At 36.7% G+C, this 19112-nt stretch overlaps 1 protein-coding gene across 3 annotated transcripts in view; it reads left to right on the forward strand.

Annotated features, from left to right (window-relative positions):
• Window positions 1-17119, forward strand: part of GSPT1 (G1 to S phase transition 1) — a 31831-nt gene extending 14712 nt beyond the window's left edge. For 2 of the 3 annotated variants that reach the window (XM_089896148.1, XM_022552172.3), the window contains 12 exons: window positions 144-371; window positions 1836-1869; window positions 3514-3591; window positions 4692-4872; window positions 5800-5954; window positions 6136-6276; window positions 7316-7409; window positions 8246-8326; window positions 13298-13471; window positions 14298-14387; window positions 14545-14713; window positions 16627-17119. In XM_089896148.1, the coding sequence (XP_089752274.1) occupies window positions 144-371; window positions 1836-1869; window positions 3514-3591; window positions 4692-4872; window positions 5800-5954; window positions 6136-6276; window positions 7316-7409; window positions 8246-8326; window positions 13298-13471; window positions 14298-14387; window positions 14545-14713; window positions 16627-16679 (1478 nt within the window). In that variant the 3' untranslated portion in view covers window positions 16680-17119. The remainder of the gene's footprint in view (window positions 1-143; window positions 372-1835; window positions 1870-3513; window positions 3592-4691; window positions 4873-5799; window positions 5955-6135; window positions 6277-7315; window positions 7410-8245; window positions 8327-13297; window positions 13472-14297; window positions 14388-14544; window positions 14714-16626) is intronic. The other variant, XM_089896149.1, reaches the window with a different exon arrangement.
• Window positions 17120-19112: the final 1993 nt, after the last annotated feature.

Genomic DNA, 19112 nt, shown 5'->3' on the forward strand with positions numbered 1-19112 from the left:
AGATTTTCTTGCTTGTGTGTCACTAGAGGTTAGGAAATGGAACTGAATATGTTAAGTTCTATTTGTTATTTGAAAGCATCTGTGTTTTAAAGTACAGATGATAAACGTTTTTCAGAATACTAAGCTAAAATGTCTTATTTCAGTAGAAAACGGGGAGACAGAAATGTCCCCAGAAGAATCATGGGAGCACAAAGAAGAAATAAGTGAAGCAGAGCCAGGGGGTGGTTCTTTGGGAGATGGAAGGCCCACAGAGGAAAGTGCCCAGGAAATGATGGAGGAGGAAGAGGAAATACCAAAACCTAAATCTGTGGTTGCACCACCAGGTGCTCCTAAGAAAGAACACGTAAATGTAGTATTCATTGGGCATGTAGGTAAGTTGTACTCATAGCAGTGATAAGAAATGACCAAAGTTATTGGGTACATCAAACATAGAACATCTTATTTAGCTACTTGGAAGTGTTTCGTGAAACTGAACTAAATTAATCTAAAATGTCCTGATTTTTTTTTTTTTTTTTTTTGGTGTTACACGGGCCTCTCACTGTTGCGGCCTCTCCCGTTGTGGAGCACAGGCTCCGGATGCACAGGCTTAGCGGCCATGGCTCACGGGCCCAGCCGCTTCGCGGCATGTGGGATCTTCCCGGACCGGGGCACGAACCCGAGTCCCCTGCATCGGGAGGCAGACTCTCAACCACTACGCCACCAAGGGAAGCCCTAAAATGTCTTGATTTTTAACTCAATAGATTTTTTTTTTTTTTTTTTTTTGCGGTATGCGGGCCTCTCACTGCTGTGGCCTCTCCCGTTACGGAGCACAGGCTCCAGACGCGCAGGCTCAGCGGCCATGGCTCACGGGCCCAGCCGTTCCGCGGCATGTGGGATCTTCCCAGACCGGGGCACGAACCTGTGTCCCCTGCATCGGCAGGCGGACTCTCAACCACTGCGCCACCAGGGAAGCCCTCAATAGATTTTTTTTTTAGCTGGCAAGACATTGCCAGTGCTTTATTTTTGAAGGTTGTGATGGCATCGAAGCTGGAAGAAAATAAGCTTCAGTATATTTGTATGTAATGAGTAACTGGTCTATAGACCACTGATGATGGCTCAACATATTACGACATCTGTTAATTAATATAGAAAATGTACCTATATTTTTTGTGTGAACTCCAGTTGATTTTGCGGTATTAACTTTACTAGGTAGTTTAATTTTGTGTGTGCAAAAAATGAATAATTTGGAGTAACTTCTGGATGTTGTCAGCTTGCTGGTTTAGCACACAAAACAAAACCCTATTTCATTTATTCAGATATTCTCTGCCAATCTCACTTGTCAGAGAGAAGTGAGAAGAAAATAAGGGAATTATGTGCCCCTTTTACTTCCCTTTATCTTATCTCTGCCTTGCCCTGACGATACACCGTTCTACTTTTTTTTAGTAGCAAGAACTCCTTTGAAATTTGTAAAGGAACATCTATACTGGCTAAAAGTGAAAAAGCAGACTACCTAAATGTAGTTCATGGGTCTTTGGCTACTTTTGTTCTCCTTCGAGGCTCCTCTTGGGTAATTCATATTCTGTTGCTGCTGCAGAAGGTCAAGGAGCAATCTGTTAAAGTCTTTCTTTATCAGTAAAGTAGCGCTAAGTCACTGCAGAGCTGCAGGGGGTCTTAGCTTCAAAGGGAGAAGGTGACTAACCAGAGCTTATGACCCAAATTTCTATCATTGCAGTTGCTTTTGCAAGCTGTAATTATGATGTTAAACCACTTTAGTTGTATTCCTATATAGTGATGGTGTTTTGTTTTGTTTTTATTACACCTGTGGTTTGCCTGTTGTTGATGATGTTACTTTTTAGATGCTGGCAAGTCAACCATTGGAGGACAAATAATGTAAGTATATTTTTTGTTAAATATCTTAAGACTCTCATGGAACATTAAATGTATTTCTAATAGCTGTCTTTTAGATTTGTGTATAAAAATATAGAACCCTAGATTATAAGAAATCTTAGTGTGCTTTAAATATGATTTTCTTGGGAATAATGAATCTGGGGAACTGGTTTTTCCTCATTCATCAACTCCTTGAATATATGTGGATTTAATCAGACAGTCTGGCTAACATGCTGAATAGTTTTTTTTATCACACATATAGAAGGTATCTAAGTATGAAAATGCCATGGTTGACTTTTAGTGATGTGTTCTAGAATTGAAAAATAATTAAAATGTCTTTTTAATCTCTCCTAAATTAGACTCATTTCTTTAAACTGTGTCATCAGAGGATCCAGAGGGCATATCTTCATTGTCTTGCCTTGTTAAGTAATCTTAATCAGTAATCTTGCCAATTACTTTTGAAAATTTCCACAACAGACCCTAAAGCAGGCCGTTACACAGGAATCCTTATTACCTAAGGCTCTGTGGAAGGAAGTGACAGGCCCAGTTGATGCTGTGTTTTAGGAGAGTGTATATTTTTTGCTTATGGGCTGGAATTTTCATTGGCATTTCACCAAGATTCTATACCAAAATGGTTAGAAGTATGCACTGTAGATGACTCTGCAGAGAACACCACATAGAGACTAAAGCTAAGAACAGGATTTGATTTGGATTGAGTCAAGGGAAGCAGTTAGGTATTACTAAAGAATTATTTAAAAATTTATAATCTCATTTTGACTAATATTTTTAAAATATTAAATATTGAAATGTATTAGTAAGATATAATTGCTTGGACAACAGTTGGAATTATTTTCTTTTATACAGTATTTACATTTGCTTTTTTAAACTTTTATTCTGAAATAATTTTAGACTTAACAGAAAGGTTGCAAAAACAGTACAGAGTTGCTATACAACTAATTTTACCATATTAAATAACCATAGTACAATCATCACAACTAGGGAGTTAACACTGGCACAATACTGTTTACTAAACTACAGATCTTAACTTGAATTTTACCAGGTTTTCCACCAGTGTCGTTTTTTTCTGTTCTGGAGTTCCACATTGCATTTAATTGTTACGTCTCCTTAGTCTCCTCCAACTTGTGACATTTTCTCAGTCTTGTCTTTCATGACCTTCATAATTTGAAGAGTGTTATTTGGTTATTTTATGAGATGTTCCTCAATTTGGGTTTGACTGATGTTAACAATTAGATTGAGGGTATGCATTTTGGATAAGAATGTCACAGAAGGTATGTTGTGCTCTTAACAGAGCATCCTATCAGGGCGCACAAAATAGCAGTATTCAGTATGTTTTATTTATTACTGGTGATAATAGCCATGACTACTTAGTTAAGGTGTTGTCTGCCAGAATTCTCCACTGGAAAGTTATTTTTTTCCCCATTATCTTGGGGGAAGTAATTTGAGACTGTAAATATCTTTTCCACTGAAACGTTAATTCAACATCTACCCCAGTGGTACTTGTACTTTAAAGTAGCTTTTTGTGGAGTTCAAATTCCCCTCAAAAGAGGTTTAAAGGCTTCCTCACTTCACAACTGAATAATTTGCGAGTAACTAAATGTTGTTTCTCTTTTCTTTCAACATCTTCAGGTATTTGACTGGAATGGTAGACAAGAGGACACTTGAGAAATATGAAAGAGAAGCTAAAGAAAAAAACAGAGAAACTTGGTAAACTTTTATGACACTATAAATTACTTTTAAGGAAACTCTGCCTACTTAATGCTTTTGTAGTCTACTAAGATGTAAGTTCATGAGGTCTAAAATGGTGTCATAACAAAGGAAAAGTTTCCCTTCCCCTCATACTACCTAGTAGATCAGTTCCTGATGACTTCATAACTTTACCCAGAGAAAATCTGGAAATATCCAAACATCCAGGATAATAATAGGAGGCTTGTGGGATAAATTATAAAACATCTATTTAATTAAGTCATTACCTGGCCACTAAAATTTCATTTATAGAATTTATAGGAACCAGGAATAGAACTGATGTTACAGTGGAATTTGGGGAGAAAGCAGGTAACATAATAGTACTTTAGGGTATGATCATTATGTGAATAATGAAAAAAGAATAGACGGAATTATTGACAGTGGTTGCCTTTGCATGGTGAGAGAAAGGGTCAGCTTTTTTTTCTTCTTTCTAACCTTATTTAAGTTAACAAGCTTTATCTAAATAGGACATTGATGGTCTTTTTTTTTTTTTTAATCGTATTTCTGTGTTAAGGGAAAAAATCCTAATCAGTATAACACTAAAAAATGGATTACTTACTATGAAATACAGATGATGTCATCTAAATTAACACCTACTGTTAGAGATGGTTTAAATTTATATAAGTAATTCTTATATAGCGAAGAAATGTCAAAATAATTTTTAGCAAGTAACCATTGCTCCCAAATGGTGGATTAGTGGCCTTTACTTTTGAAAGATACCCTTAGACAGCCTTATTTGTATTATACTTTGTGCTAGATGATTTTTAAAATGAAATATAAAGGAACTTATTATTACTTAACTCATGGTGATATTGGCATTGGTACTAAATAATCTTTCTTTGTTATCAGCTTGTTCTCATACATAATGTTTGCTTATGGAATATATAATTGACACTGGATATATATAAAAGCACTGAGTGTTTGAGTCACAAGAATACAAGTTTTAGTCATTTAATTTTTATTTCTACCCAGTCTTGTTCATGATTTAAATGTTGGTAGAAGAATGTTTTTAAAACTTTCATGTACTTACCAGTATTATTCTTATTTTAAAATTATTTCAGGTACTTATCTTGGGCCTTAGACACAAATCAGGAAGAACGAGACAAGGGTAAAACAGTAGAAGTGGGTCGTGCCTATTTTGAAACAGAAAAGAAGCATTTTACAATTCTAGATGCCCCTGGCCACAAGAGTTTTGTCCCAAATATGATTGGTGGTGCTTCTCAAGCAGATTTGGCTGTACTGGTAAGGGAAGACATTTCCAATTCATCTGTGTATTTGTTAACAGCCCAACTTAAAATGTAAACTTTTTTTTTTTTTGGCTGCGTTGGGCCTTCGTTGCTGCACGCAGGCTTTCTCTAGTTGCGGTGCGTGGGCTTCTCACTGCAGTGGCTTCTCTTGTTGAGGAGCACGGGCTCTAGGTACATGGGCTCAGTAGTTGTGGCTCGCGGGCTCTAGAGAGCAGGCTCAGTAGTTGTGGCACACAGGCTTAGTTGCTCCATGGCATATGGGATCTTCCCGGACCAGGGCTTGAACCTGTGTCCCCTGCATTGGCAGGCGGATTCTTAACCACTGCGCCACCAGGGAAATCCTAAAATGTAAACATTTGAATTTACCTTCTAAAAGCTAGAATTTAGGTTACAGTGAACTATAATATATACATAGTCACAATTTTCACTTTTGTCTCTCTAATCTGCCCAATAAATCTTCATAATTTGATTTACTCATGAAAATGTTCCAGTTTTTCTCTGCCCTTTATTACCTCTTACTGTGCCAGAAATTAGTGTCCACTGACTGCCAAGCCTAATCCATTTTGTAGTCAATAAATGTACTGTGGGTACAAAACTGAATAAGAAATTATCCGTTTTAAGGTCTTCAGTCATTTTGCAATTTTTTTTTGGCAGGGGGTGGTCAGTGTACTAGCACTAAATCACATACATAGAATTTTAAAATATAAAGGCATACTAGATTTTGGAAAATTGGGAATCAAGAAACATTTACCAAAATCTTAAAGCATTTAGACATTGTGATGTTCAAAAGTATGTATGTTATAACTAATTTATTTATATTTTCTTGGAAGAAGCTTCTAATAAAACTAAAAGGAAAGATGTTTTATTGCTAGAAGAGTGTACCTGAATGTGTAAGAATAAACTGTTTAATTTCTTGGAATAGGTAATCTCTGCCAGGAAAGGAGAGTTCGAAACTGGATTTGAAAAAGGAGGACAGACGAGAGAACATGCAATGTTGGCAAAGACAGCAGGTGTAAAACACTTAATTGTGCTTATTAATAAGATGGATGATCCAACAGTAAATTGGAGCAATGAGAGGTAAGTTTGGATGTCTTACTGTTTTTTTTTTTTTTAATAGACATGTTAGTGGAATAAAGGATGGTTTTGTTACTGTATGCTTTTTTTCCCCTGGGGTTTTTCTAAACCTTAATTTGTGTAGTGTTGAAACTAGAGTTCAGTTGCTTTACATTATAATTGAGTTATTTATAAATATTAATAGATATGAAGAATGTAAAGAGAAACTAGTGCCGTTTTTGAAAAAAGTTGGCTTCAATCCCAAAAAGGACATTCACTTCATGCCCTGCTCAGGACTGACTGGAGCAAATCTTAAAGAGCAATCAGATTTCTGTCCTTGGTACATGTAAGTAACCTTTTTAAAAGTTTGTGTCTTAGTAAGTAATTTAAGAAAATATTGACTGTAACCTTGGCATTAAAAATACCATGACCTTTGTCTTTTAATTGGGTTGTCTTTTTGTTATTGAGTTGTTAAGGGTACTTCACTCACCTGATACAAGTCCCTTATCAGATATGCGATTTACAAGTATTTTCTCCCATTCTGTGGGCTGTCTTTTTACTTTCTTGATGGTGTCCTTTGAAGCACAAAAGGTCTTAATTTTGATGAAGTCCAGTTTATTTTTTTTCTTAATTGTGCTTTTGGTGTCATGCCTAGGGAAGTGTTGCCTAATCTGGTCATAAAGAGTTAGCCCTGTTATTTTCATTTAAGCCTATTGAAGCTCTTAGGGGAGTGTTTCATTTTGGATTAATTTTTTGTAAGGTAAAGTCTTGATTACTTTAGCTTTATATGAGTGTGTAAATTGGGAAGTGTGAGTCTTTGAATTTTTTTCCCCAAAATTATTTTGGCTGTTCTGGGTCCCTTGAATTTCCATATGAATATTAGGATCAGCTCATCAATTTCTGCCAAAAGGCAGCTGGGATTTTACTAAGGATTTCATTGAATTTGTAGATCGGTTTGGGGGGAGCATTGCGATCTTGGCAATATTAAGCCTCCCAATCCATATACTGTAGTTTTAAAGGGGAAACTATTAATATTTTATAGAATCCTGATTTCAGAGCTGGAAAACTCCATAAAAATTAAGTAATAGAGTGGAGTCATTTTATTACATGTGGGCTATTTGCCATAAAATACTTTTCTCAATTTTAATAAAATAAGTTTATGGGGAAGCTTTTTCATTATATTGAGCTATTTTGTTTTTTTTTTAATTTTTCTGAGGAATAAGTGAAATGAACTGGATAATAAAAAGGTTGAATGAGAAGACTACATGGGTAGAATGGAAATATTGTTATAACCACTTTTTTTGGTATAAAGTTAGAGTCATGTAATTTCTTAAAACTTTAACATTTATGTTGACTCTCTTTAATGGATATTGTTATGTTCTCAGTGGATTACCATTTATTCCATATCTGGATAATTTGCCAAACTTCAGTAGATCAGTTGATGGACCAATCAGGCTGCCAATTGTGGATAAGTACAAGGTACCCAAAATGTTCAAGAACTTGGGTTTTATGGGAGGTGATAAATTGTTTTGTTTTAAATTATGAAATAACTTTAACAACATAACATAGATGTCTCTTTTTTAATGGTTATATATTATTCAGTGATATAGATAGACCATAATTTAATCAACAAACTTAGTTTATTTCAGCTATTTTCCAGTGAGCCAATGATCAGTTTTAGAGAGACTCCTATAAGTAAAACTGCTGGAAGGGTTTGTGTATTAACGTTGATGGATACTGACAAACAGCCTTCCAGAATACAGTGCTAACTTACATGACCACCAGCAAGCAGTATATGAGTGCTAGTTTTCCCATAGCCTCACCAACCAACTGGATGTTAATCTTTAAAAAAATAAGCTTCACTATTTTTAACTAGGTTTTTAAGTATTGCACTATCAATATGTAATATTTTGCCCTTCTCAAAGACTTCATTCTTTGATTAGCTTCATGTTAAATTTCTTGAACAAGTATTTTTCCAATTTTATAAAAGAGAGAAAAGTCTCAGATATTTTTGAGAGAACCTGAATTTGAACAAATAATTCAGATCTTCAAACAAAATTCTGCCCTGTCTCCTGCAGTGTGCTTTCTTTTTAAATCCTAAGCCTCCTTTTTTTTAGTATTATAATTATACATATGCTTATGACACAGATATAGAGTATTTACCTGTGTTTGAGATTAATCCTAAGCATTCTACCACTTGAGCTAAAGATTTTCTTTTATGAGTAAGCCCTGCAAGATTTCACTTTGGGTTGTTGAACTGCTGTAGAGTAGTAATAGAAGTCTGACATTTGGTTTTTCATTTTAAATTTAAACAGGATATGGGCACTGTGGTCCTGGGAAAGCTAGAATCAGGATCTATTTGTAAAGGTCAGCAGCTTGTTATGATGCCAAACAAGGTAAGAATTAGTAATGCTCTTGCTCATTTAAATTTTCTCTTGAAAATATTAGCAAGGAGCCAGAACTTTTCAGTCTTAGGGATTTCATTAAAAGAAACAACTTTTTAAATGCAGGATTATGTTTTATTAATGTCAAGTACAAAATTTAATCAAGAATATGTGATGTTATTTATTGACAAATGGAGAAGGGACAGTATTAGCTCCATGTTAGAGTTAAAAGGTGCACCATCTGGCTTCCCTGGTGGTGCAGTGGTTGAGAGTCCGCCTGCTGATGCAGGGGACACGGGTTCGTGCCCCGGTCTGGGAAGATCCCACATGCCGCGGAGCGGCTGGGCCCGTGAGCCATGGCCGCTGAGCCTGTGCGTCCGGAGCCTGTGCTCCGCAACGGGAGAGGCCACAGCAGTGAGAGGCCCGCGTACCGCAAAGAAAAAAAAAAAGGTTCATCATCATGAAAGCTTCAACTCCGTTTTTGTTTATTTATTTATTTATTTTTGAATGCATTGGGTCTTCGTTGCCACGCGCAGGGGCTACTCTTAGTTACAGTGAGCAGGCTTCTCATTGCAGTGGCTTCTCTTGTTGTGGAGCACGGGCTCTAGGCACGCGGGCTTCAGTAGTTGTAGCACGTGGGCTCAGTAGTTGTGGCGCGCGGGCTCTAGAGCACATGCTCAGTAGTTGTGGCACACAGGCTTAGTTGCTCCACGGCATGTGGGATCTTCCTTGACCAGGGCTTGAACCTGTGTCCCCTGAATTGGCAGGCGGATTCTTAACCACTGTGCCACCAGGGAAGCCCAACTCCATTATTTTACAGGAAGTAGAAATCTGAAGTGATTAAGTGACTTGCTTAAATGACTTGCTTAAGTGATTAAACACACTGGATTAGTAAGTGAGCCAGGGATGAAAACTCAGCTTTAATCATGATATAATTAGCTTCCTTTTATTTTTTGTACATCGTTATGTTGGGTACTATAAAATAATGTGTCTAACCTATGTTCCTAATTTATTTTGGGAGAAGAGGATTTGCCTTTATCATAAATGGGTCTTTTCCTAACTCTTTCTTTCTTATTGGAGAGGGTTTCATTAAGTAACATACAAAAATATCAAGCTATTCCTTTGTGTTATTTCTGACTGCTCAGTTGCTAATAATTGCACATGACGTGTTACTAAGAAACTGTTACCTGTTTTCCAGAGGACTTCTCTAACAATCTAGAGGTATTAGTTATGTAGGAAAACAGGCCTGAATCATCAGAACCTCCAAATAGAGACTTTGTTAAGATTTAACTGAGAATTTCTTTTTTTTTTTTTTCATAAATTTATTTATTTTTGGCTGTGTTGGGTCTTCGCTGTTGCACACAGGCTTTCTCTAGTTGTGGCGAGCGGGGGCTACTCCTTGTTGCAGTGTGCAGGCTTCTCACTATGGTGGCTTCTTTTGTTGTGGAGCACGGACTCCAGGCACATGGGCTTCAGTATTTGTGGCTCGTGGGCTCTAGAGCGCAGGCTGAATAGTTGTGGCACATGGGCTTAGTTGCTCTGCGGCATGTGGGATCTTCCTGGACCAGGGCTTGAACCTGCATTGGCAGGTGGATTCTTAACCACTGTGCCACAAGGGAGGTCCCCTGAGAATTTCTTTACCATGCTTATTCCAGGCACGGTGAATTACAAAAGGTAATTGTCAATGTACTGTTTAGGTATAATTGGGGTTTCTTTTTTTTTTTTTTTTTTTTTCCGCTGTACGCGGGCCTCTCACTGCTGTGGCCTCTCCCATTGCGGAGCACAGGCTCCGGACGCACAGGCTCAGTGGCCACGGCTCACGGGCCCAGCCACTCCGTGGCACGTGGGGTGTTCCCAGACCGGGGCACGAACCCGTGTCCCCCGCATCGGCAGGTGGACTCCCAACCACTGCGCCACCAGGGAAGCCCTACTTTGGGGTTTCTTGATGCCTTGGAGATCAGAGTATCCTATCATAGAATCTTTTTTCTAAGTTTCTCTGCAACTTGAAGGTCAATGATAAATGAATGGAAATAATGGTCAGTTTGAATCCTTGCTCTATTTTGTCTGTTCAGCAGTCACAGAAGTTGAGTTTGCTTGTGGAGATGGAAGCAAGGGGCTTGGGGAAGAAGAATGGGGAGTGATTGTTTAATGCGTATAGAGTTTTCTTTTGGGGTGATGAAGGTGTTTTGGAGCCAGATGCTGGTGATGGTTGTACACCATTGTGAACGTAGATGCCACTGAATTGTACAATGTAAAATGGTTTAAAAAGGTAAATTTTATCACAATAAAGAAAAGAAAAGTACTTATTATGGGCAAGTGAACCTAGAGCTGGGCTATAGCTAAAGGTAAAGGGCCTTAATATACTAGTTCTTGTAGAAGCTGTCACTTTATACTAATGACTAAGCAGGTCAATGTAGCATATCTTACAGTTGTTAATCAAGCCTTAAAAACTCTGTTCACTGAGTTCACTAGTCCCCTGAGTCTCAGTGGAATAGAATGAAATGTTTTAAAAGATGTAGATGCCAGGCTATTTTACATTTAAAAATTAATAGGTAGGCACCCTACAGAATGTGGGTAAAAAATTGTATATCATAAATCTGATATGGGGTTACTATCCATAATATATCAAGAACTCCTACAACTCAACAACAAAAAGAAAACAAGCTGGGCTTCCCTGGTGGCGCAGTGGTTGAGAGTCCACCTGCTGATGCCGGGGACACGGGTTCGTGCCCCGGTCCGGGAAGATCCCACATGCAGCAGAGTGGCTAGGCCCGTGAGCCATGGCCGCTGGGCCTGCGCGTCTGGAGCCTGTGCTCCGCAAAGGGAGAGGCCACACAGTGAGAGGCCCATGTACTGCAAAAAAAAAAAAACAAAAAACAAGCTGACTAAAAAATGAGTGAAGAACTTAAATAGACATTTCTACAAAGATGTACAGTGGCCAAAAAGCACATGAAAAGATGCTTAATGTCACTAATCATTAGGAAAATGCAAATCAAAGCCACAGTGAGACCTCACACCCATCTGGATGGCTACTATCAAAAACCCCAGAAAATAACAAATGCCGGTGAGGATGTGGAGAAATTGGAACCTTTGTGCACTGTTGGCAGGAATGTAAAATTGTGCAGCTGCTGTGGAAAACATAATGGCATTTCTTCAAAAAAATTAAAAATAGAATAATCATGATCCAGCAGTTCCACATCTGGGTATATACCCTAAAGAACTGGAAGCAGACCTTGAATAACTGATGTTCAGGGACTTCCCTGGTGGCGCAGTGGTTAATAATCCGCCTGCCAATGCAAGGGACACGGGTTCGAGCCCTGGTCCAGGAAAATCCCACATGCTGCGGAGCAACTAAGTCCGTGCACCACAACTACTGAGCCTGCGCTCTAGAGCCCGTGCACCTAGAGCCCGTGTTCCACAAGAAGAAGCTCGCACACTGCAATGAAGAGTAGCCCCAACTCGCCGCAACTAGAGAAAGCCAGCGCACAGCAACAAAGATCCAACGCAACCAAAAGTAAATTTTAAAAGAACTGATGTTCATAGCAGCATTATTCATAATAGCCAAAACGTGGAAGCAACCTGTAGTGTCCATTGATGGATGAATAAGCAAACAAAATGTGGTGTATACGTACAACAGAATACTACCTCAGCTTAAAAAGGAAGGAAATTCTAACATAGGCTACAACATGGATGAACCTGGAGGGCATTATACTAAGTGAAATATGCCAGACACAAAAAGATAAATCATGTATGACTCCACTTATGTGAGGTACTTAGAGTAGGTAAAATCCTTAATACCTTTCACAAACTAAGAATTTTGTTGGTCTTAATCTTAACTTCATAAGTATGGATTAGAGATTAGACTTGCTCTATTTTGTTCAGCTATAAAAGTCCTTATTTGGGGAGAGGAATTAATTATGCTGGATTATTTGGGCAAAAAGTATAAACAATACTTGTTTAGTTGTGTATGGTGGAACTGCTAGTTTCTACCCCTTTATCCCATTACTGTAAAGAATTTGCTAGCAAATATGGCTATATTATCAGTTCTTGGAATGAATTTCAACAGACAGGTATCAGTAAGGTATAAGCTGCCTTTTGGGAAAGAAAGCCATTATTTGTGTATGTGTGTGTATGGGGAAACTACTAGAGTTTAGCAAGTGACAGTTTGTAGAATTCTCGTATGGAATATAGTGATTCTGGATTCTCTACTGTATGTCCACCATCATGAGAAAGTTCATTTTTGTCCTGAAGGCTTTATTTTGTTTGTTTTCTGCCATGTGTTTTAAAAATATGAATTACCTCTAAGGGCAGAAGTGGAATAAAATGAGGGAATACTAGTGAGTATTGCTTTTAACATTTTTTTCCCCATCTATATTCTCTTTAAAAAAAAATTATTGTGGTAAAAGACATATAAATTTTACCATTTAATGACATTTAGGTACATTCACAGTTTTGTGCAGCCGTCACCACTGTCTAGTTCCAGAACATTTTCATCACCCCAAAAGGAAACTACCTATTAAACAGTCAATGTGCTTTAAAGCTTAGCTATTCAAATAACCTTAGAAAAGTACATTCTTTGGATGTTTGGGGGATTGATAGGTAATGGAAGCTATGTCTGTTAACTCCTGGAATTTAACAGTAATAAAAATTACATCCATAAAATTAAAATCCAAATTTTAGATTTAATGTTGTAATTTTGAAAAAGTAAAAAAAGACAAATGTTACTTTATACTTGTTCTATTTGGAAATTATTAGGATGTGACAGATAAATCTTCTAACTGGCAGTTTGTACTTCTAGGATATGATTTTTTTCATTAAGTTCGTGTCATACAAATGTTATAAAGTTTCACACTCAAAGAATTATTTTGGCTAATCAACAACCACAGAAAAATGTGACTTGCAAGTCTTCAGCAAACAGATAATTTTCCATTCTATAATGCAGTGAATGTGTCAAAAAATCCCCAATCTTGGTTTCTTTTTAAGCACAACGTGGAAGTTCTTGGAATCCTTTCTGATGATGTAGAAACTGATTCTGTAGCCCCAGGTGAAAACCTCAAAATCAGACTGAAAGGAATTGAAGAGGAGGAGATTCTTCCAGGGTTCATACTTTGTGATCCTAATAATCTTTGTCATTCTGGTCGCACATTTGATGCCCAGGTAAACCAGTTGTTGTAATTATTATGATGATGTTCACTGTCTAAATGAAACTAGAATTTAAATCTCCTTTGTCCTGATTATTGGTGACATGCCATTGTGTGCAGAAGGGGAACTAAAATAGAATAAACCATATATAGAGATCACAACTGTGATGTATATCTCATACACATAAAGTCTTTAAGATGGTACAAGTACTGGGTAGGTAGTATTCTTTGTAAGTTCCCTATTTATTTCCTGTTGATAATATATATTGATACTTACATTTTGCTCAAAGTGTTTTTCACTTTAAGTAGAGAGTAGTTGCCGTGGAAGTCATGGTTTGTCTGTTCATTCAGAGCAAATAACTTTCCAGACAGAAAAACACACATAATTTCTCGATGTTATTAGCAACCTGACCTCCCCAGGACAATGAGAGTAAGTGATTGGTGCAGCTCGCAGAATTTTTGAGTTCTAAGATACGATGACTAATCAAGTTAGATTTTGATGTCAGATACAAGGTTGTTAACTTTGGACCTTGGATACTGGGAAATGGATAAAACTATAAGTTCACATCTAGGAGGAAAAAACCTAGCATGTGAGCAGCAATGATTAATTCCTTGGTGGGGAGTATAGAGGAAAGCCTTCCCAGAGAAGAAAGTCTGCCTGTGTCTTTAAAGTTTGTGTGCTTGCCAAGAAGATCAGTGAGGTAAGGATATCAAAGTTCATGCTTGGAGGTAAGGCAACCTGATCTAACACAAAAATAAGTTGGTGCCCTATTGAGATTGTGAGTTACACGTTCAGTTCTTTTTTACCTAGGGATAAAGATGTGAATTTTTTTGTTTGACAGATAGTGATTATAGAGCACAAGTCCATCATCTGCCCAGGTTATAATGCGGTGCTGCATATCCATACCTGTATTGAAGAAGTCGAAATAACAGTGAGTTTTAAGATAACTGAGGTTTTTGTTTTAAGACCATTTCATCTTGATAATTTTTGATCAGCAACAGTGATGTATTCTTATTTGCACTTCTAGTATTAGTTTAAAGATTCTTTTATTTGACATTATTCCAATCTCATCCTTTTTTGTTGGATAGGCCTTAATCTGCTTGGTAGACAAAAAATCAGGAGAAAAAAGTAAGACTCGACCCCGCTTTGTGAAACAAGATCAAGTATGCATTGCCCGCTTGAGAACAGCAGGAACCATCTGCCTTGAGACCTTTAAAGACTTCCCTCAGATGGGTCGTTTTACTTTAAGAGATGAGGGTAAGCCTTTAAATTGATGTCTAGTGTTATATCTAAGATGCTTAGCTTTGGTAATCTTCATCTGAGTGCAGCGCACATTGCAAGTTCATAGGAAACTTGGATACTTGTTTTATAATATATTCATATAATGTTTTATGAGTTGAATGAGTTGAACAGCAGACAGACTTGACAACACATCTTAGTAGTGATGCTCTAGATGAATAATCTTAATTTTAATATTTTGCAAGCAGTGGATTTTGAGAGTCATTTTATTTATTACTAAATAAGACATTTCTATGATGAAATCCTCTGTAATATGTGTGATTAAAACTCTTCTTGGGGCTTCCCTGGTGGCGCAGTGGTTGAGAGTCCGCCTGCCGATGCAGGGGACACGGGTTCGTGCCCTGGTCCGGGAGGATCCCACATGCCGCGGAGTGGCTGGGCCCATGAGCCATGGCCGCGGAGCCTGCGCGTCCGGAGCCTGTGCTCCGCAACGGGAGAGGCCACAACAGTGAGAGGCCTGCATACCGCAAAAAAAAAAACAAAAAAAAAACCTCATCTTGAAGGACTCTATCCTGTAGAGCAAATTTTTGCTAAGCAAGCCTCTGAGGTAGACATCTTTTTTTATGCTCAGAAGAAATCATTTTAAAATCAAATATGATAAACATTAACCACATCGAAATGGGGGGAGATAAAAGGGGTACATAGATTGATAGTCTTAACACCTAATATTTCAGAAGTTTAATATTCATGTTCTTTTGTGTGTGTGTCCATTTCTGCCTACCTGAGTGGATTGGAACAGCTGTAATTTTCTTATCTCACAGCCATGAAACTCTGGTATTATGGAAACAAAATGACATTTCTCTATAGATTATTATATTAACTTAGATAACTTTTAAGACTATGGAAAACTTTACATAAAACTTCATGGCTCACTTGAAATATAGAATAGTCAGTTCACATATTAGTTCCAGTTCATTCAGCAGTAACTTTACTGTATATCTACTGCATGGCAGGAGCCATGCCAAGCACTGGGAATATGATGAATATGGTCCCTGAGCCTTATTTTGGAGAAATCTGTATAAAGGTGGTATCCATTTGAAGTCATTATCTTAAAACTCTTCTTGGTGAAACTGGTTACTGGGTTTGTCCCATTAATATAACAAAACGAGAATTTTAGTTACCTGATAAAATCAGGCAGAAGAAATTAATGTAGCAAGAATCTTTAACCCCAGAATTTTTTTTCTTTCTAAAGAGTAGTTGGCTTTTAGGTTTTTCACAAGATCTACATGGGTTTTGTATCTCTTATAATAGGACTGAGAGCCCTGTTTAACAGCTTTTAATGAGATAATTTACATACCATGAAATTGACCTGTTTTAAGTATACAATTCAGTGAATTATATGTTTACAGAGTTGTACAGTCATCCCCGCATTCTAATTTTATAACATCTAGAACATCTAAAAAGGAACCCTAATACCTGTTTACAAAGTCACCACCTATTCCCACCCCTAGCCTTAGGCAACCATAAATCTACTTTTTCTCTCTGTTTGCCTTTTTTGGGACACGACATAGAAAATAGAATCATATAGTTTGTGGCATTTAGTGTCTAGTTTATTTTACTCAGCATGTTTTTGAGCTTCAGTCATGTTGTGGCTTGTACTGTATGTAATTCATTCCTTTTTATTGCCAAATAGTATTCCATTGTACGGATATCCACATTTTACTTCTCCAAGCATAGATTTTTGAAAGAAAATCATATCTTCAGTTCCCCTCCATTAATCAGAAATCATGTCTTTGATGGTAAAGCCAGTTAATTAGTCATTTACATTGTAAAATAATGATTTAAAATATGATTTAAAATAATAAATTTTAATATCTTACATAGCCTTGCTGTTAACTACTGAAAAGGTTTTTTAAAAATTTCATTTCTAGGTAAGACCATTGCAATTGGAAAAGTTCTGAAACTGGTTCCTGAGAAAGACTAAGCATTTTCTTGATGACCCTGCACAATACTGTGAGGAAAACTGACTGCAAAAGCCTACTTCACACCGCCTACTCTTATTTTCTGCCCATTGACAAACCTCTCCCCATGTTTTGCAAAGACAAAAATTCACAGCAAAAGTCCACATTATGTCAGCTTTCTCATATTGAGAGCTCTGCTATGCCACTGTTGAATTTTTCCCAAGATTTTTTTCTTCCCCTCTCAAACTCTGCTTCCTTGGACAGATTTGGCAATAGCTTTGTAAGTGATGTGGACATAATTGCCTACAATAATGAAAACCTACCAGGAATTTTTTAATTTTTCATTTCCCTTAGGCATACTTAGTCTTTTTTTCCCCCAGGCAGATCATTCTGAGTGTGCGAGTGTGTGTGCACATGTTACAAAGACAACTACCATGTTAATAAAATATTCAATTTGAAACCCTTTTCGGTATTTGAATTGCTTTTGAATAATGTTTTTTATCTGGATGTAACACTGTTGCATTAGCTTTTTAACTTTACCAAGTAATTGAGTACATTTTATTACTTGGACTTTTCTAAACTTTCCTTATCCACTACTTTAAATGAGGCATTTACAAACAATGTTCAAGTTTGTATTAAAAGAAAGAATTAGTTTGACCCCATTCTTTTGATGGTTAATGCATACATACAATATCTTTATGCAACTGTGACACTGCTTTATTAGGTCTACCAGTTTCTGCCAATTTATATTTTAACATGATTTCTTAAACACAGTAAGTGGTTTTAAAATACAAGAACAGCATACTGTAGTTTTTATAAGTATAAAGCATAATAAAATTGTACCCCTACAAAAAATTCCATTAACTTGTTAAATTAATGGAATTTACAATAAAGACAGCATGTTGAGACGTGGCAGAAATGCCTCCTTTAGTATTTATAAGAGCTGCATGCATCTAATATGAAAACTGTATCAACTGCAAGTGCCAGTTCTACAAATTACTCAGTTTATTGTTTGCATTAGTAATTTTAAAGGCTGGATGATTCTTGCTGATTAAAGCTAAATCTCATCCAGCAACTAAATGAACATATTTTTAGAACCATCAGAATCTGCACAGACTAAAGTTAACAGTGATAAATAGAATCAAGCACAGTGTAAGTTTTTCTCAATTTTTTCGAAATTGACTGTTTTCTTTAAATTTGCTAAATTACGATTTGGATGAACCGCAATGCAGCATTGTGGATTTTAGATCAAAGGCTGACTTTCTGTTAAAACTGTGTCACAACTTTGAAATTTTTTAATGAGAATAATGGGAAATGGAGGGGACACTTTCTGGGTTTATTGGATGCCCCCTTTATCAAAGACTTGGCCTCTTTTAGACTGGTTTATCTCTAAATAAGATACTTTGTAATTGTGTATTTAATGACATGTCCCTTCCATGTAATCATCTGCCTCAGAAAAGAAAAGCCTAGTCAGACTGTATTTCCAGTCACAAAACATAAAAATTAATCTAATCCTGTTTTCTTAACTGTAAAATTCCCATTCATTTCATGAATGAGGCCACATCTTATGGACAGAGCATAGTTACTGTCCTCCAGCTTCCTATAACTATACTCATGGCTATTAAAACTGCATGAAATTTAAATAAAATTTATTATGTCTGCAAATCTCTGGGCTTTTATTTTTCTGGGATATGTGGGAGCTTTAATCAGTGCATAGTAACTCTTTTTCTACTTCCAAGTTATTAAGAACAAAATACTAGCAATTGCTTGGATTTTAATGAATCTTTAAAAGCTCAAGAGTCATTGAAATTAATTCCAGAGATAGATTTCCATTTTTAAACTGAACACATTTTTAAAAAAACAGTTATGTTTGCTATTAAAACATTTACACTTTTAGGATATTATGTGTATGTTGCCAAGACTCAAGTAAAATGACATGGATATCAACTGTGAAGGGCCTACCTCTAAAAAAAAAAAGATAATTATGAAATAAAAATTTCAATGGATTCTTGTACATTTATGCAAGTAAGATTATTTAGAAGAAACCTCATTGTTAATTTAACCAACACCATACATTTTTGTGGGCTTTTAAGTTCTTTGGGAAGAATGCTCACTTAAACTTGATGCATTTTAAACTCATTACACTGCCTGGTTACTTGGATGGGCAAATATAATGTCTGAAGTGAACTGGCAGTGTGTGGAGATGTTGGACCTTTAAAAAGCAATACAGATTCCTACGCTGTCATTTTGTCTTCTGTAAGTACAAACGTGTTTACATTGTTGACAAGGCAAAAATAGGGTAATTGGCTGTAGACTTAGGATATTACAGACCTAAACATTTTTTTCCTCTTTAGCATAGACATGTTAGAATCACAATTTTCTTTGCATTAATGATGTTCTTTATACAGCTTTCATGATATATTATTTAATTATAGTTTTTTAAATTAATGAAATGA

This window comes from Delphinapterus leucas, chromosome 15 (genome assembly GCF_059928025.1).
Source record: "Delphinapterus leucas isolate spDelLeu-1000000601 "Yukka" chromosome 15, BTC_Dleu_Yukka2, whole genome shotgun sequence".
Lineage (NCBI taxonomy): Eukaryota > Metazoa > Chordata > Mammalia > Artiodactyla > Monodontidae > Delphinapterus > Delphinapterus leucas.